Consider the following 21,155-nt stretch of genomic DNA (forward strand, 5'->3'; position numbering starts at 1 on the left):
TTAGTTAAAAGATGTCCAAATCGTATTTTTAATTATATATCAATTTTTTCCAGGAACAAGGGTGGCTCTTTTTTACTCAATTAGCATATTTGGTACAAGCATTTTTTACAAATTATTTGGTACACATTTGATATTTCGAGTCAAATTGTCGTTATAAATCGCATTTTCCATTTTTCAATTGCAAAAATCAAAATCATATGCGAAAATGTCAAAAGTTGACATTTGATATGTCATTCTATTCAGAGTGTCATTTTCTATCCAATAAAGTATTTTTGATTATTTAAAAATCAAAAGTTTAAGTCATTTTCGGTAAAACAGGAAGTGACCAAAAACAATTGAATACATTAATTACTCTTAATTTGTCATATACTAACATACCAAATCTCGTTTTTGTCTGAAAAAAATAAAAAAAAGTTCCAGGGGTGAGCCATTTTTGATATACACCCCGTATATTTTATAAAAATGTGCAAAAATAGTGTCTCTCACTATACATATAAATACTCCAATTACATGACTATATGTAACTAACAGATTTTCGTATGTAACTGTGTGTGACTTACTGCCATTTTTAGGCGATATATCGTTTTTTAGTACCGTCAACTTGCTTTTCTTAATGATTGGATACTCGAAGGCAATTTCACTATCTGGTTGTTTGAATAAAAAAATATCCCATATATGTATTATTACAAGATTTTTAATTCCTGATATTCTGATCATAATTATATAAAAGAAATCTATTCTGGTTAAATATTTTCAGTGGTTCCGATTTATATGTTCAATTTCTAATTTTTTTTCTTTTTATCTACATACTACATAATCAACTTTTTTGGAATAACAGAACACTTATCTTTAACGGCCTACACATGTAACGATTTATCGTACTGCATGCAGTACGATGTACGATATCCATCGAAACTGCCGCATTAACGATAAATCGTAGCGTGTGTAGGGAAATTGGATGGTTTGCAGTATGCAGTCGTCAAATCGTTTGCAGTACGGAGCTTCCGTAAAATATCGTATCAACGGGTCGTGTCTGGGGTGGGGTTTGAACGCGTGGAATGTATTCCCTGCCGCAGCGCGCAGTTACGATATAATTTTTATTTATTTTTGGTTTAATCAATATTATGGATTTAAAAAATTAGACGTTCTGGGAAGACTTTATTGATTTATATAGAGAAAATAGATGCCTATGGGACGTGAAATCAAAAGATTATGCAAATAAAATGAAAAAAAAAAATTGCAACCACTTTTTACACCATTTCGCTTTTTGATTTCTTTTTGTTCATCATCTTCATCTATCAGCAATATCGCAGCTACAAGCACGGCAGCTTTCTTCTTTGAAATTCTTGACATAACGGTAGCCCTTCACGACGAAAAGTGAATAATCTGAACTGCGGCAGTACAATGTGTTGCATCGTGTGTACAAAAAATGGCTGTACTGCAAGCCGTACGATTTTCTTTACCATCTGCAGTTCAACGCGCAGTACGATAAATCGTTACGCGTGTAGGCCGTTTTTCTCTCAGCTAATATGCCGGATGTTGCATCGTCGAGCGGGACATAGGAAATCCCAGGGAAATCCCATGTAAATTTTAAGGGGGTCAATTATTGGCTTCCCTAATTATTTTAGAGAATAATTCTATTTAGGTTTATTGAAGAGCACTAAAACCCACATTCAAAAGAATAACTTTAGATATTTTTGATTAGCCCGTTTACGACTTATCGCCGATTTCTTTTTAAATATTTCTCCTTTCTTATGGCCCTGTATTTACTTATGAGCACCAGTCAAGGTAAAAGATAACTGTCAAATGAAGTTGTAATTTCAGAAATTTATCTATTTAGTGCTTTATTATTATTATTATTAAAAACTCCTACATCGAAAATATTAGCCATGAATTACACTACCGAAGAAAAAGTATTGATGATTGAATGGTATTATCCTTGTATATGAATTTTTAAAGTAGCTCAACATAAGACGTTTATGGATGTAAAGCACCAGATGGCGGGGCGTATTTCACAGTCTTTTACTACAGAAAAATATTTTTTGTTACTCTGAATTTTGAAGCGACCAATAAAAACAGAGAAAATAAAAATCGATAATTTTCGGACCGTGCCAATTGGTTACTAATCGACCAGATACTTTTTGTCTATTAGATATGCTATAAAAGCTGGTAATTATACAATTCGACCATTGTAAATACCCGACAAATTCCGCAAGGCCGATGCTTTTCACTGATAAGAAAAAAAAATGTGTTTAGATAATTTTCGAGATAGTTTTTCTTTCTGAATGCACATTTTTAAAGTGTTTTATATTCTTTGTCCGCTTGATCTATTATATTGGTCGCACGTATCGAAGTTCTGTTTCTTCTAGTTTTAAAAAATGTTCTTATTTCTTTATAGTTGTAGTGGTTGTAGTGTAAAATTATATTAATTTTATTAAGTTTAATTATAATGTTTAGTGTAGAATACCAGAAATAGTTTAGTAGTGTTTTTATAGTTTATTTATTTTGTAGTTAAGTAGTAGGTGAAGGGATAATTTGGTTATTTTTTCTTTTTGTTTGATTAATTAGTAAGTTTATAATTTTTTCAGTGTAAAATACAAGAAGTAGTTGTGTAGTGTTTTTATAAGGGATTATATTCGTTTATTTTGTAGATGAGTAGTAGGTGAAGATATTTGGGTATTTTTTTCTTTTTGTTTTTCTTCTAATTGTAGTAATTCTATTAAGTATTGTGATAGATACGCTGATACGCTATATATTCCTTCAACTTCGTTGAAAAGTACGTTATCATATAATTTTGGTTTTCTGGTAGTAGAATATACGAAAAAAAAATCTGATCAAATTTATTTTAAATTAAATTAATCGAGTCTTATTAATCAAATTAATCTAGTCAAATAAAAATAATAGTTAGTTTCTAAATACTATACAGGATGAGTTTCCTACGATGTTCTCTGTGGGTATCTCGGAAACTACTGGAGATAGAGAGTCGGTTAAATGGGGAAAGAATTGCAGTTTTGTGGGGTCATAAATATGCGCCTTTCAGATTTTTGAAAAAGTTCTTGGCTTACTATATATTTCGAAAAACACAAATTTTGACTATTTTAAAACTTGTCTCTAATTCCATTATAATCTACCGTATGATCGAATAAAAACGGCGTCAACGATGGCTATGAAATGAAGATCGTTGTCATTTTATATGTAAAATTATATGGATATTATCATCGATCGTCATTTCATAGCCATCGCTGACGCCGTTTTTATTCGATCATATGGTATTTTAGACAAAAAGTTTTCAGATAAAAGTTGTAGATAATCACATACCTAATGAGTTTGTGTTTTCTGTTTTTTTTTCGAATGCCTGTAATTTTTGACATATGACACAAACATTATGTTTTTTTTTAAATGGAAATCCTAGTTGGCCATGACTTCATAAAAAGCGCCATTCTTTAAGCTTTTCAGCTATATAGGTATAATATGTTTTTTTTCGAAAAATTACAAGTTATAGCCAATTCTTTTCTTTCTTGGCTCATTCCCATACCAATAATACCATGCCAATTAGTTGGCATCAAAAATGTAAAAAGTTTTATGTTTTCAAAAAAAAAATATCGTCAAATTCGTAAAGCACTCAATTTAGAATAAAATAATCTAAGAATGAAATGATTCTTTTATAAACCTGCATTAAATCAAATTAAAATATGTATGTAACTTTTTTTTAAATATTAATTAACAGCAATTAGCATTATCATAAATTATAAATAATGTACCAACATATCGAAATTATGAAAGAAATCATTATTTCGATATGTTGTACGGTTGTATGTTAATACGGTTTAGAATTCTTAAAATAACAGGCAAAAATAATCCACAATTTACAATAAAATAAAAGTTTCGTTTAAATTTCTTAATCAGCTGATCATTATTAAAGTTTGCAGAAATCCGGGCTATATTATTACATTACTCTGAGGAAAATAACGAAAATAATCGATATTTTTGACTCCGCCCCGAAAGGTTCACGATTTGTCCTCCAGTTGACAGCACATTTTGTCTAGTCGGTTGAACAACTTTAAGAATATATAAACAAGCGTATTTCAAGGAAATACTTATCAAAAGGTGTCGGACATGTTTGCTGCTCTGTATCCAAATAGACCGCTACCTGAAAAATCTACAATCGCAAGGAATATCCAGAGATTTGAGACCGATCCAGAAATTTGAATAACTGCAGATGTGAAATGTGAAGCAAGGCAGGAACAAAGAGAGGATGTAAGAAATGATTGGAAGTCCGACTTGGAAGTTTTATTGTGCGTGGAAAAGAATGATGGAAAGATCAGCACAAGGAAACTTGAGGATGAAAATAATAGGAAACTTGAGGACTACAGCGCTTCGAATTTTGAAACGACATAAATACTATTCCTTAATAGTAGTAAATATGAAAAGCACCAAGAGCTACGAGATGGGGACGAAATACGGCGGCAGGCGTTTTGTTTTGATATGATGGAAAGAACAAACACGAATAGGGGATTTTTAAAAAACATATGTTTTACTGACGAATGGTCGTTTACCTTAAATAATGAACCCAATGTTCAAAATTATTGATATTGGAACAAAGAAAGCTAATACAGGTTTGTCGAAACAAGGACGCAATATCCACAGTGTTTGGGCAGGGATATTCGGACACAATATTATCGGACCATTATTTCTTACGCGAAATTTAAATGCAGAATATTACTACTCGAAAATCATATTTTACCTGCTTTACATTATGCCGCTAGGGAAAATCAGGAAGTTTGGTACCAAATGGATGGCTGCCCGGCACATAGTACCCTGGCTGTTCGGGAATATTTAGACAATAGTTTTAACGGAAACGTTATTGGCCTAAATCATACAGTAAATTGGCCAGCAAGGTCTCCTGATATTTCGCCAAATGATTTCTTTCTCTGGGACCATTTAAAAAACATGATATACAAGGATAAAAAATACCCAATTCTAGACGAGTTAAAAAATGCTATTTCTGCCGAATGCAATAGAATTTCAGTTTACCAACTAGCGAATGTAAGAAGAGAATTTTATGATCGCCTGGGTTATTGTCTAGCAGTCAATGGAGGAATATTTGAACATCTTAAATCCTAAAGTTCTAACAATTTAATAGTACCCAAATTAATAGGTTATTGAATATTGTAATAATACTATAATTAACCTTGTAACTGATTACTTTATTTTACTTTAATTCATATTAATTTGTATTTATAAATACATCTTTAAGATTTCCGATGTAGGAATGAGTTTTCAATAATAATAAAGCACTAAATAGGTAAATTTCTGAAATGACAACTTCATTTGACAGTTATCTTTTACCTTGACTGGTGCTGATAAGTAAATACAGGGCCATAAGAAAGGAGAACTATTTAAAAAGAAATCGGCGATGACTCGTAAACGAGCTAATCAAAAATATCTAAAGTTATTCTTTTGAATGTGGGTTTTAGTGCTCTTCAATAAACCTAAATAGAATTATTCTCTAAAATAATTGGGGAAGCCAATTGCTGACCCCATTAAAATTTACATGGGATTTCCTATGTCCCGTCCGACGATGCAACACCCGGTATGCTATATTCTACTCAATTTGTTTTTAGAAAAGAAATTTGTGGTAATTTTTGTTTATTTGTATATAAAATTATTACCTATATATTACCAAAAATTGAAGGTGTAATTGAATTGGCAACTGCAACCAAACTGTTTATTATTGTTGTATTGACAGTAGTGATAACCTTCAAATAAACAAGTTTTTTTCAATTTTGTTTATATACGGAAAATTTTCATATTTTTTTTTAGAAAAATAATGACAACATGTATTACATATCTAAAATTAATTTTAGCACAAAACTAGTCAGTGTAACATACTATGTAACCAATTATTTAAGATATTTTTTATGTAAAATGCAAATGAATCTGTCCGAAGTGATTTTAAGGTATTGTACGAGGTTTTTTGCTGTAGGTGAGAAGGATGGGCATTATTTTATTAGAATACTGGAAGAGCAAACCGCCAGATTATTGGAATTAGCCGATAAGGCTGAAAACGAACTGAATACACCAAACCTCTCAGAAGAAGTTATTGGGAAACTTAGATCTGCGTCTGGAAAAGCAAGACTGTTGGTGTCTCAAAAGATGCAACAATTCAAGGGGCTCTGTACAAATAATATAACTCAGGTATGGATTATGTCATACTTTTGTTTTTATTATTTAAATTGTAGAATATAGTACAGTCAATCTGCATCAAAAAAGGTCTAGACTCTCATTAAATTACCGCCGCTCTCATGCTTTGCCAGTCGTAAGTGGGCTAAATATAAAATTTTATGGAACAAAAAACGAAGAGAATTCAATTCTCTACAATTGAATTTTTCAGTAGCAAATCTGTAAAACCTACCGGGACAAAGTTTTACTCTGCAAACGAAAAAATTGCTTACTACATCAAAACCCTCGCATCTACATTGCCGAAAGACGTCAGCTGATAGAGTAGTTAGCCCTAGATAACTTTAGATTGCCCACTCACATGCTATTTTAGGAGCCGTATTTTAGCGGCATCTAGTAGGAGAAGGAATAGTTTTTTACACATTAAAGAAATCTATATTACAGACATCATTAACCGCCTTTATTTGAATCGCTGTTCTTTCCATTTTTATAATCTGATTTACAACTATTAAGCTACAAGTTCTAATAGCTAAACTTAAGACTAACTGGAGCTAGGAGCTTAAATTAATTTCTATTGAGAATAGTAAAACAACATAATATTTATATTAAAAAACATTTATTTAATAATGATTAGACTTAAATATACATTAAAATATAATGTTTGTGAAATCTTAAACAAAATAATACTGCATGTAAAAAATAGAAGTTTTAAAAAATAGAAGTTTTAGTTTTATCCAGATTAATGTCTAGTGAATAAAATTTTGTATATTTTAATACTAGGTCTAAAGCTTTATTTACCTTTTGCCAAGTTGAGTTCGAACCAAAAAAATCAAAAATGTGAAGTAATTAGTATCGTCAGCAAATTAGCATACATAACTATGTTAGAGTGGTAAATCAGCTGAATATCCAGGGGAAAAATGGAAATTTTACAGTTCATGTATTATTCGCAAAAAGATATATTGTATTCACCAAATTGGGTAAACAGCAACAAGAACCCCCCTCCCACCGAATATTGTCTCTCGACGACGATATAATTAATTTTGAGTAATTCTTGGGAATTTTTAGAAAAACGGGGGTAATTTTGACCGTCTTCGTGGGAAATTCTCTTTCAGATAGTTGCGAGGAGAGTTGGCAACACTGGTCTAGGGGTCTCTATTTATAAGTCATGTGGAACATGACTTATAAAAACTGTGTATGGCAATGCTTGTGATATCTGGCACACAAACAAAAAAATCTTGACAAATGAGCTATTATTAGTGAAAATACGAATAAGTTTGTAAAAATGGAATAGCTTTGTGGAACATGACTAATAAAAACTGTGTATGGCAATGCTTGTGATATCTGGAACACACAGAAAAAAATCTTGACAAATGAGCTATTATTACTGAAAATACGAATAAGTTTGTAAAAATGGAATAGGTTTTTAACCTGATACCTTTTAAATGAACTTTGAATCATCAAAAAATCTTAAATTTAAAATAGCCGAGTTATTAAACAATTTGTCCTATCAATCAGTGATACGCTTATGAAATGTATCTCCTAGGGTGTTTCAAAATGAAAAAAAAATTCTTATGGTTTTGAAAAGTTGAAAGTACGTTTAAAAACAAAAATTTTGACGCCTAGTAGAACCCTTAATATTAATATTAAGGTTTGCCTCAATTTATTTGTTGTTTTTCTATTTAAATAACGGATTTTTTTTTATTTTTGAATTTTAATAATTTCGGAATGGTTTGTTTCCGCAACATCCTCGAGAGAAGATCTATAGGAAATTTCACGCTCTACAAAAGACGTCTGAAGGTCAAAGTTTCTCGGATCAACCGTCTCAATGATATCAGCGATCAAAAATAACACCAATCGAAAATTTCAAATATTTTCCAATAAAACTACAAAAAAATATCAGACTCGATATTTATATAATTTTTCCTGTAAAATCACTTCAATTCTGTTAACCTATGACTGTAATCATTTTCTTTTTGTTAATTTACTCAACGCGTACCTCACAAAACTCACAAATATATAAATATTATTTATATACCGGGTGCGTCTCAAAAGGGGCTCACCCCCTATAACTTTTTTATTTTTTCATATAAAAAAACGAGATTTGGTATGTTAGTATTGTTGCGGACCCGTGTGGACTCGACCTAACCTAACTATATGTTCCGCCTTCAGATGACCTTAACATCGCATTAAAGAATAGACACCGTAATGATTCATTCGTTCGAGAAGAATCGAGTCCCACTGGAATGGACTAGTACATACGAGAACATTCGAAAACCTTCTCTATGCACCTAACGATCTATGGACTATTCTAGATTTCTTTTGCTGTAGATATAAAAGCCGGCGGCTGTGGCCTAGAGAGAGCAGTTATAAATATACAGTTGACGCGCTAAAATTCAAAATAAATTCTTAGTTATAAATCGTTTGTAAATAGTTCTATAAGTCTTTTATCGTTATTGTTTTTGTTAATTAGTGTTAAATAAATAGTGTTTAAATAAATTGTAACTTTCTATCCACACGGAACCGACGAAAAACGTAACAATTGGTGTCAAGTGTGGCGTGTGTGATAGACTAGGAAAATAAAAAGACAGACAATGGCAACGAAAAAATTGTTGAAAGACTTGAAAGTGTCGGAATTAAAATGCGTACTGGAAGAGAGGGAATGCGAAACAGATGGAAAGAAAAGCATTTTACAAGCCAGACTGAGAGACGTTGTGATTGAGGAATATGAGGATCCTGACACATTTTGCTTTGAGCTGGAAGGTGACCTTGACTCGTCCTTACAAAACTTAAACGACAATTTGAATTGTTTAAATAATAAAATCAGTGAGAATTCCCAAAAATTAGAAGATAAAATCACAGAAAATTCCCAAAGATTAGAAGATATGATCATATTCTAAAGATATACAGGCCAGCTTTAATAATAAAATAATTAATTTAGAAGAAAGTTTAAACAATAAGATTATAGAGAATTCTACGGAACTACAAGACAAAATAACACAAATTGAGGACGATGTAAACAGAAAAATCGAAATTTTACGGGACGAAATAACGAAGTCAAATTCACCAAAATGTCAAGAAACATCGGAGGGACCGAAACTAGTCGAAAATAGGTATACCTCAAAATCAGTTATGAAACCTCCACGGTTTGACGGAAAAACCGCTTGGGCCAATTATTTTTGCCAGTTTGAGGCCGCTGCGAGAGCGAACGGATGGACAATCGCTGAAAAGGCTACCGCTTTGACTGTCGCACTGCGAGGAGATGCGACGGATATCCTGCAGACACTGTCACCATCGGAACAGGGATTTCAGCAATTGGTGCGACATTTAGAAATGAGGTACGGCCAAGTTCATTTGAAACAAAAATCGCATTCAAAATGAGTCTCTGCAGGAGTTTGAAGCCGACGTAGCCCGCCTCGTGCGCCTTGCGTACCCTGCTATGCCCGAAAATGTTATGGAGCGCTTAAAAGTACAGGCTTTTATTGATGGTTTACGTGACAACGAGACAAGGCAAACACTTCTTTTAGCTCATCCAACGTGTTTGGGAGATGCCCTAGCACGTGCCCTGGAATTTGAGGCCGCGAAAGAATGCTCTAGGTCTCTAGGATTTGTACGAGCTGTTGAGGAGTGTTTTCCAAACCGACGATTCCAAAGTGGAAAGGATTGTGCGGAAAGTACTGGATCAGTATATGAGCAAGAAGGGGGACCGATTCGCTGTTGGAATTGCGGAGAGATGGGAAATCGTTGCAAAGAAGAGAAAGAAGTGAAAGTCTTAAGGACGACCGTGGTTGGGGATAGTTGGCAAACCGAAGATCTTGCAAATGACCAAATCAGCGATCCAGAGTTGGGCTTGGTGATTAACTGGAAAAACGCGGACCAGAGACCAACGTGGGAGGAAGTTTGCAGATATTCGCCGAACGTGAAGTCGTACTGGTCCCAGTGGAATTCGTTGGTAATAGATAACGGATTACTTCGCCGTGTGATTGAGAGACCAGAGGGACAAGAAGAGAGAAGGCAGACCGTCATTCCAAAGGAGAGGGTCCCGGAAGTCTTGGCGGAAGTTCACAATGGAACCAGCGGTGAACATCTTGGTGTTAGCAAGACCATTGGCAAGCTGCGTGAACGGTTCTATTAGGTGAACTGCACAGAAGACGTGAGGGCCTGGTGTAAGAAATGCTACGTTTGCGCTGCTATCAATGGACCACAAAAGCGTGGTAAAGCTCCAATGCGCCAGTACAATGTAGGCTGTCCTTTCGAACGAATAGCGATCGACGTGGCTGGTCCTTTCCCGGAGACGAACGATGGCAACAAATAAATTGTGATCGTAATGGATTACTTCAGCAAATGGGTCGAGGCCAACTCAAGAAGCGTCCACTGTCCACATTGCTGATGCCCTTGTTAAAGAATGGATCTGCAGGTTTGGTGTTCCCATGGAGCTTCATTCAGATCAGGGAAGAAACTTTGAGTCCAATCTGTTCCAAGGCGTATGTGAGGTCCTTAACATCCGCAAGACCAGGACGACTGCTCTGCATCCACAATCCGATGGGATGGTTGAACGCATGAACAGAACCATCAACCGTTATTTGGCCAAAGTAGTCTCTGACCACCAAAGAGACTGGGACAAATTTCTTCACCTGTTCCTGTTGGCCTATCGTTCATCCGTCCAAGAATCCACAGGGCAAACTCCAGCCAGCATCGTTATGGGACGGGAAGTGCGCCTACCTTGTGATCTGAAGTTTGGTTGCCGACCGGGAGAAGATATCGCCGGAGAAGATTATGTACATAGACTACGGCAAAGGATGGACGACATCCATCAGCGAGTCCGCCTAAATATTCAAAACGCTAGTGACCGAATGAAGGAGCACTACGACATTCAAGCTGAGCATGGAGGATACCAACCAGGGAAGTTGGTGTGGCTATACAACCCGCAGGGACGTCGTGGGTTATCTCCGAAGCTACAATCCTCGTGGGAAGGGCCATACGAAGTCATGGATATGATTAATGACGTCGTATACCGTATCAGAAAATTGCCAAAAGGAAAACCGAGGGTAGTCCATTTCAACCGTTTGAGCCCCTACCAAGGCGAAATAGAAGATCGTGCTGGGATCGTGAGAACCTGCAGCTTTGATCCCCCTGATTCGGAGATGTCCTTTGACGATTTCATGGCCCGATACAACAGCAGTGAAAAGGCTCGCTATGGTGTAACCAAAGAAGATCAACGAGACCTCTTTTCCGTGCCTCCTGATTATTCGCTCGCTCATTGTGTGGCCCGAGATTTGCGGATGTCCAGAGGAATCGCTGCGACGTTCAATGAGAAGTTTGGGCGTGTCGGAGAACTACGCCGACTTGAGGCTAACCGACAATGAACATGGTCAAGCAAGGCACATTTTCTACCTAGTCACCAAGGAATGGTCCTCAAGTAAGCCGACTTATCTCAATCTATGGAAGACCCTGATTGAACTGAGAGAAGCCCTGCTAAACAACAACATTACACGATTAGCCATTCCGAAGCTGGCGTGTAGACTCGATGGTTTGAGTTGGCGTACAATCCGGAACATGATTGAAGTCTTGTTCAGATTTACGGGAATCGAGATCCTCGTTTACTGCTACAACCCAAAGCTGAGATCGGGAGAGAAAACTGTAGACTGCTATTTCTACCAGACTTCTCAATGTACCAGGGGCCAGCTTTGCAAATACCTTCACTCACCGTGTACATCTTGGGACGAGCATGTACCTAAGAAGGGGGCAGTATTGCGGACCCGTGTGGACTCGACCTAACCTAACTATATGTTCCGCCCTCAGATGACCTTAACATCGCATTAAAGAATAGACACCGTAATGATTCATTCGTTCGAGAAGAATCGAGTCCCACTGGAATGGACTAGTACATACGAGAACATTCGAAAACTTTCTCTATGCACCTAACGATCTATGGACTATTCTAGATTTCTTTTGCTGTAGATATAAAAGCCGGCGGCTGTGGTCTAGAGAGGGCAGTTATAAATATACAGTTGACGCGCTAAAATTCAAAATAAATTCTTAGTTATAAATCGTTTGTAAATAGTTCTATAAGTCTTTTATCGTTATTGTTTTTGTTAATTAGTGTTAAATAAATAGTGTTTAAATAAATTGTGACTTTCTATCCACACGGAACCGACGAAAAACGTAACAGTATATAACATAAATTAGGATTGATTGACGTATTCAAATGTTTTTGGTCACTTCCTTTTTCACGGGAAATGGCTACAACTTTTGATTTTTAAATGACACCCCCGGTATATTTTTACATTATTCGATAGAAAACGACACTCTGAATAGAACGACATATCATATGTCAATTTTTGACATTTTCGCATAGGGTTTAGTTGAAATTGTAACATACCTACGCTTCATAATGACAATTGACTCGAAATACCAAGTGTGTGGCACCAAATTATTCGTAGAAACATGCTCTTTCCAAATATACTAATGAGCCACCCTTGTTCTATTTGAAAAAATTGAGATATAATTAAAAATACGATTTGGGCATCTTATAACGGGCCCGGACAAGACACGAAAAGCATTAGGCGATCAAATCTATTTTCCCAAGGCTCCTTGATTAAAAAGTAGTGTTTTTAACACATCCATTGCACTCTAGATTGAAATTTAAAATACATACGATTTTTTTTAACGAAAATGTCAAAAGTTGACATATGATTATTCAGAGTGTCATTTTCTATCGAATAAAGTAAAAATATATTGGGGGTGCCATTTAAAAATCAAAAGTTGTAGAAGAATACGTCAATCATTCTAATTTATGCCATATACTAACATACCAAATCTTGGTTTTTTATTAAAAAAAAATAATAAAAAGTTATAGCGGCGAGTCGCTTTTGAGATACACCCGATATTTGTGCATTTTGTGAGGTACGTCTTGAGTAAATTAACAAAAAAAAAATGGTTACAGTCATAGGTTAACAGAATTGAGGTGATTTTACAGGAAAAATTATAAATATCGAGTATGATTTTTTTTGTAGTTTTATTGGAAAATATTTGAAATTTTCGATCGGTGTTATTTTTGATCGCAGATATCTTTGAGACGGCTGATCTGAGGAACTTTGACCTTCAGACGTTTTTTGTAGAGCGTGAAATTTCCTATAGATCTTCTCGCGAGGATGTTGCGGAAACAAACCATTCCGAAATTATTAAAATTCAAAAATAAAAAAAAAATCCGTGTTATTTAAATGGAAGAACAACAAATAAATTGAGGCAAACCTTAATATTAATATTAAGGGTTCTACTAGGCGCCAAAATTTTTGTTTTTAAATGTACTCTCAACTTTTTAACACAATAAGAAATTTTTAGTTTGAAACACCCTAGATCTCCGGAGCGTTAAGACTTGGAGAAAAAATTCAGGGATCTTCAAGGCGTAATATCTCGAAAACTACTAATTCTATGTAAAAAAGGATAAGAACCGTTTTTGTAGGTAATTACCAAGCTTTTTTTATACCAAATTGGCTAAATCTGGTCGAGCACGGTGTTACAATTTTTTCCCCTAAAACTACTCCTCAAAAAGTGCACAATTCGCCTGAAAAGTCTCGGTCGGCGAATTAAGCCGTGGTTTCAACCTTCAGTTACTGGACTATTTGATTAACATACACCATATACAATTCATTTTTACGCTTACACAAGTCGTCAAGGGGTGGGGATCCCGAATAACATAAAATCCACATACTCTGATATAACATACTATTAGCTTGATTTTCATGCATCCGTTATCTGACAATATTAATTTTATTGGTTGATTTTACAGACTTCGATTGGTTAGAAAATTATATACCGGGTGCGTCTCAAAAGTGGCTCACCCCCTATAACTTTTTTATTTTTTCAGATAAAAAACGAGATTTGGTATGTTAGTATATGACATAAATTAGGATTGATTGACATATTCATTTTTTTTCTGTCACTTCCTGTTTCGCCGGAAATGACTACAGCTTTTGATTTTTAAATGGCACCCCCGGTATTTTTTTCTTCATTCGATAGAAAATGACAATCTGAATAGAATGACATTATCATATGTCAACTTTTGACATTTTTGTTTAAAACAAAATTGAATTTTAAATTTCAATCTAGAGTGTCATGGCTGTGTTAAAAACACTAATTTTTATTCAAGGAGCTTTGGAAAAATAGATTTAATCGTCTAATGTTATTCGTGTCTTGTCCTGGCTGGTTAAAAGATGCACAAATCGTATTTTTAATCACATCTCAGTTTTTTCAAATGGAACGAGGGTGGCTCATTAGCATATTTGGAAAAAGCATTTTTTTACGAGTAATTTGATACCACACATTTGGTATTTCGAGTCAAATTATCGTTATGAACCGCATGTTATAATTTCCAATAAACCATATGCGAAAATGTCAAAGTTGACTTATGATATGTCATTCTATTCAGAGTATCATTTTCTATCGAATAAAGCAACAAAAAATCGAGGGTATCATTTAAAAATCAAAAGTTGTAGTCATTTCCGGCGAAACAGGAAGTGACAGAAAACAATTGAATACGTCAATCATTCCTAATTTATGTCATATACAACATACCAAATCTCAATTTTTTATCTGAAAAAATAAAAAAGTTATAGGGGGTGAGCCACTTTTGAGACGCACCCCGTATTTTCATGCCTCCGTTTATCGGATATACGAATTACTTGTGATTGGTGCTATTTTACATTTTCATTTCCATAACGATTTCTCTGTTTTACTTATATTTTGATTTATATACCAATATTATAATTTTACCTTTGGGTTACATTAAATTTGTCAAATAAGTGTCAAAACGTCCGTTATTGTAAGAAAAATGATGAAAAGTTAAATTTATTTTAACTTTCTCTGTTGACGGGCTGAAGTAAAAAAATTACGGATGAAAAGTGGAATCAGAGCCCCGTCGGACCATCGTATCAATGGATAACGGATGCATGAAAATCAAGCTATACACATACCCAGTAACATGTAGATATGTGGCGAAAAATCTGGGTTGTATCATATTTTTATCATTTATTTTATTTTATTTTTTATACTTATTTTTGTGGTTTTTCAGAGTGAAGGAGAAGCATTCCCAACAACAAATGAAGATTTACAAGGATTTTGGGATATGGTTAATTTACAAGTAGATCAAGTCGATAAACTTTTTGAAGAAATTAATAAATTGAAAGAAAACAACTGGAAGGAGGTAAATCATTTTAGCTTTAACTATGGTTTTGCTATTTTATATAAAGGTGCCATTTAAGAATCAAAAGTTGTAGTCATTTCCGGTGAAACAGGAAGTGACCATAAACAATTGAATACGTCAATCAATCCTAATTTATGTCATATTATACTAACAAACCAAATTTGTTTTTTTATCTGAAAAAAATAAAAAAGTTAATAGGGATGAGCCACTTTTTCGTAGTGATGGGAAAAAAACGATTAATTTTAATAATCGAGTACTCGAGTTTTAAGCGATTTCAATAATCGAGCAATCGCTCGAGCGAAATTTCGCTCGTGTTTAAACATACGGTTTATTCGCCCGTCGCTTGTCACTTGTTGTACTGGCAACTCGTTAACGCCAAGAGTAAGTTGCGCAGAGCACATATTCTTTCGGTGATGAATGGCAAGTAGCAAGCGACTAGTAATTCGCTTGATTTGGTTTATTTTAAAGCATTGTCGATGTAGGTCGTAACATTTTGTGACTCGGATACGCAACGGATAACGTCGTATAAATTTGCTACCTGCAATGCATATAGAAAATTTGCAGGGCTTTGTATCGAGTATGTCACATTAAAATCGGATTTCAATTTATTTCATTCTAAGATCGCATGTGTTCGTCGCTCGTAACTCGTCACTTGCATCGCTCGTTCGTAATCGAGCGATGTCGATTGCTGATATTCGAGTACTGCTGATATTCGAGTACTAAACTCGATTTCAATAATCGAGTACTCGAGCGAATTTTCGCTCGAGTTATCCCATCACTACTTTTGAGTCGCACCCGGTATAGCTTTTTCGGCACATTGGGCCACCCTGTGTATATTTTTTTCTGGTAAGTAATTGATTATTATTATTTATTTAATAGGATACAATTACAAAGGTTGAGAACAAAGTTAATGGAGCAGCAAAACCCCGAAAAGCTATTCCAAAACCAAAAGCTTCTGCAGCCAATGAGGAAGCTCGAAAACAGAGGGAAGAACAGAGAAAAAAAATGATTGAAGAGAGGCGGAAAGCTATGAAAGCTGCTCAACAATCAAGCCAACCTAGTATTGAAATATATGTACCAGAATCTAGCTGAAATTTGTCAAATGTTTAGGCAAAATTTTAAATTGCAACACTGTGTTATAATGATATAGCTTGGAACTACTATTTAAAAAAGTCCTTTATAAATAATATGCTCACCAAATAAAATCTATGCAAATTAAATAAAATTTAAGTTTTCAAAATATACCACTCAACTTATTTTTTAAATATATATTTTTGTTATTAAAATATATTGTAACTTATAACCTCAATATTTAATAACGTTAAATTATAAAATATGTAGCAGATAATATAGTTTATGTTTTTATACACACATGCAAATAATACAGTAGCTTGATTAATTAAAATTTCTAAAAAGTCACTGATCTTTGTGAAGCAATTATAACGTTAATATTAGTTATGAAAGTAACAGTCATTTTTATGCGTTAGAAATCTCAGTCTATTGAAATAAATTTTTCCATGTTATCTTTTTTTTAGGGAAAATATAATATACATTTGTTACTGAAAGTATAAAGCTTGCCATGCATTTACGCGAAGCGCGGCGTGGCGAAAAACCGTGCATTGGATTGATTGTATGTAATATAATGCAGGTCCGCGGACTAGTGCGAAGCAACGTTCCTTGGTTTTGCATGGTTCTGATTTTTCGACGCGCCGCGCTTAGCACAAGTGCGCAACATGTTTAACATTTTTATAGTTTTTATAAAGGGCGAAAGATATTAGTTATAGAAAATGTGTGATTAGCAATAATTAAGCAAATATTATTTTATCATTTATGTACGTAAAAAGACTGAGTTTTAAAATTAAAGTGCTACCTTTATACTGTTCTATCTAGACAAATCATACATTCCCAGTGCTTTTTAACAATTTGGATTTAATTTGTACCGCAATTTTGATGTAGTCATGGTTGTTGAGATTATGGGCTTGGATTTCTTTTAATATTAATGTATTGTTTTCTAAGATTTTTATATATTTATTTATTATGGCTCTATTTTAGTTTAAATTTTTCTTACTATATTAACACTATTAAAGATTTTTTTACATAGGTATTTGTTTAATTTTACATTCCTATCAAATAATACAATATGGTCGAAAAAAAAACGGAGTAAGCAATGGCTATGAAATAAAGATCGCTGTCATTTCATATTAGTACGAGAGCTAGCAACGTCGGGAAAACAAGTATTTTAAGACGTCTGGCTCTTTGATATATCTTTTATTATGCTCTCCATGCTCTCTGGAACAGCGTGCACGCCGTCTGGCTGCTGATACACGTTGCGTTCACTACTGCGCATCCAAAGAAGATCCTCTATTTTTTTACTTAGCTGTTTAAATTCTAGTATTGAATATAAACCGAGCAAGTCTCCATTAGCTCGACGCGTAGAGCTTTCGCCAATGAACCGAAGGTCAGTGGTTCGATACTGGCTGGGGGTGCAACATTTTTATTTTTTTTTTTGTTTATATTCTGATAGTAAAGTAGTAAATATTTGCTAACACTAATATTAAATAAAAATATTTAATTCAATCATAATAATTAGATTGTAATGATTTAAACATAATGTCAAAAAATAAAACTAAAAATGTTGGCCGTAATTTTTTCTTGCCTCATTCATAAAAATATTTAAATCTTTTATAATTTCATTTTAAAGATTTAAACATAATATATAAAAATTAACATTTTAATGCTTTATTAACGTAATTTCTGCCTGTCTTTCTTCAAAATATTTTTTTCAGCTGTTGTTTATTATTTTAATAATCATTTTAATAATACTTTTTTTAACAGATTGTTATCTAAAAGCTACAAAAGTTTATTTTCAGTTCAGTTTGTTGAGATAACGATGGAAAACAAAATGATCTGGTTAAATTAAATAAGAAAAAATAACAATACTTTTTAATCAAGATTGATTAATGTTAATGTGTAGAAAATGCCCAAATCTATGGGTAGAATATTTAATTACACAAAAAACTAGCAAAGTAACGTGAAAAAAACGCATCATTGTATCTCCACTCATAAACGAGAAATCCCAAAAAACGCACGAAAATAAGACACCCTGTACCCATGTGATGCGCAGTAGTGAACGCAACCTACCGGTGCGGCAGCCAGACCATCCTAAACCTATCTAATAATTAATTACCACAATAATCCTTCAAAACAAATGAAAGTATCAAATTCTACTTAATATACACTATGGATCATAAACCTATAAACGCCATCCGTTCTGGTGATAAAAAAACAAATATTTAATACTTTACTATCAGAATATAAACGAAAAAAAAAAAATAAAAAAAGTTGCACACCCCCAGCCGGTATCGAACCACTGACCTTCGCTTCATAGGCGAAAGCTCTACGCCCCGAGCTAATGGAGACTTACTCGGTTTTTATTCAATACTAGAATTTAAAGCGCTAAATAAAAAATATAGGATCTTCTTTGGATGCGCAGTAGTGAACGCAACGTGTATCGGCAGCCAGACGGCCTGCACGCTGTTCCAGAGAGAATAAAAGATATATCAAAGAGCCAGACGTCTTAAAATACTTTCTCGAATATGTTGCTAGCTCTTAGACTATATGTGAAGAGTAAGTTTCGGAAAAACTTTTTTCTCAAAAAGTATGTATCGTTTTTTTACAAGAGACAAAAAATTTATTGAATATTAAAAGGACCATTATACAAAAAAAAATCAGTCTTTAGTGGAGTTGGAAACATTTCTACTAAAATTTATGTAAGGGTGGAGGTAATCTTCACCTTACCCGTACTTTTTCTTGATTTTTGGAAAAGTCCAATATTAAAACTCTATAGCCAAACATACTCACCCCAAATCTAAGTCAAATCGGAATAACCGTTCTTAAAATATCTTAAAAAATGTGTTTATATTTTTAAAGTTTGATGCCCACTAACGGATAAACGAAACAGTTTTGTATAGGTCGAATGGGATTATTTTGATTGAAAAAATATATAGTAGTTGTTTGTTCACGGAATATTGCGACACTTTGTATTTTGCATAAAACAAAGTAATTCTAGCAAGAATAATTTATAACGCCATTTTTTTCTTTAATGCCCCCTAAATCGTGAAAAATAAAAATATTAATTTTTAAAATATCAAACTTGTAATGGCTGCGTTAAGAGGACACAGCGGCTAACTTCCAGCGAATTTTTGCGCTGACTGCTTTATGACATTTCCCGGTATTTCCTAAACGGCGAAAAGATTAAAATTTTCACAGGTTTTAAATATTATTGCTTTATGACATTTCCCGGTTTCCCTAAACGGCGAAAAGGTTAAAATTTTCATAGGTTTTAAATATTATTTAAAATATACTACAATGGCCGATTATATTTCCGAAGGAAAATTATAATTTATTCTACGTACACTTGCACTACGTTACTATTCACATACTAAGTGAATCACCCTATATTTATAGAACTTGGTATATAGACCTAAAATTAAAATTGGAACAACTTTTTTCTTTGACTTTTTTCGATTATACAACTCTATGTATATTTTTCCTATATAGAAGGATGTGATTAATAAGTGATATCATATAAGTGATAATTATTTAAGTGATTATCGCTTGGTGGCCATATTGTAATTTTCATTTTTTGAAATATTAATTCAGAAGTCAGTTCTGTCAGCTCCACAAAATATCCCGACAATTCTTGTTACAAAATGGCAAAAGAAAGATTTGGTAAAATTTAAGATAAGGATATATATATATATATATATATATATATATATATATATATATATATATATATATATATATATATATATATATATATATATATATGTATTTTATTTCGTTGTATAATCTTTTGAATACAACTCGATGTTTTGGGATTATCTAATACTTTTGCCTGACAATCAATGCAATACCGGCAACACTACTTCTCCTTCAGAGTCGTACCGGAGTCGAATGTTGCCGAGTAACGCATTTCGTGTCAGGTAAAAGTATTATTTGGTAATCCCGAATCATCTTATGGTATTACATTCGATAATTAACTTGCTACACAGTTATTTTTTGCACTCCCGGTACATTTATATACAACTAAAATAGAGAACTTATTTATCATACTTTTATTAAATTAAGAAATACAAAACATATGATCATAAGTAAATATATACTGGCATTTCAGAAACATTCGGGATTAATATATAATTTCAAAAAACAAAATTGAATCCAAAAATTATAAATCATTCATACATTAACATTTTTTAAAGGTGCGCCCAGTCAATGCGCGTTTTGGAGCAGTTAGTTTGGATAGTTCAAAACAACCAAACTACAGGTAGTACAACCAAACTACCAACACTAGCAAACGTGCAAATGTCTACTGCAGCCTATTTGGATGTATCTCGCGCAATGACAAATAAAACTATGTTCGCAGACTGGACGCACCTTTAAGAGCTGAATATTTTTGACCCATCCCCATATTTCAGCATCAGACGAAGCGTTTTATGACGAGTCAGCCACCGATTTAGCGAAAAGGCGTTTCAAAACATACAGTTCGTTAGTGCAACTGCGTTGCTAACAGAGCTTCCTAGCTGGCCATACGTTCGGCGACCGGCACGATTGTCCCCATCAACAAGACAACGCCTATTTTGTACAATAGAAGTGTCATTAAGGAGACGCCGATTCGGTGCTTGACTCTACACAAACCGTCTCTTTTTTTTGAGCTCTTATTCTGTGTATTACTTTCTCAAGGAATGATAACAAATAAAACGTTAAACAA

General features: G+C 33.8%; 1 protein-coding gene across 2 annotated transcripts in view; it reads left to right on the forward strand.

Annotated features, from left to right (window-relative positions):
- Positions 1–17,457, forward strand: part of LOC115888460 — a 64,409-nt gene extending 46,952 nt beyond the window's left edge. For both annotated transcript variants that reach the window (XM_030908209.1, XM_030908210.1), the window contains 3 exons: positions 5,987–6,198; positions 15,251–15,382; positions 16,262–17,457. In XM_030908209.1, coding sequence (XP_030764069.1) covers positions 5,987–6,198; positions 15,251–15,382; positions 16,262–16,474 — 557 coding nt within the window. In that variant the 3' untranslated portion in view covers positions 16,475–17,457. The remainder of the gene's footprint in view (positions 1–5,986; positions 6,199–15,250; positions 15,383–16,261) is intronic.
- Positions 17,458–21,155: the final 3,698 nt, after the last annotated feature.

This window comes from Sitophilus oryzae, unplaced genomic scaffold (assembly GCF_002938485.1).
Source record: "Sitophilus oryzae breed Bouriz unplaced genomic scaffold, Soryzae_2.0 scaffold_738_pilon_pilon, whole genome shotgun sequence".
NCBI classification, from domain to species: Eukaryota; Metazoa; Arthropoda; class Insecta; order Coleoptera; family Curculionidae; genus Sitophilus; species Sitophilus oryzae.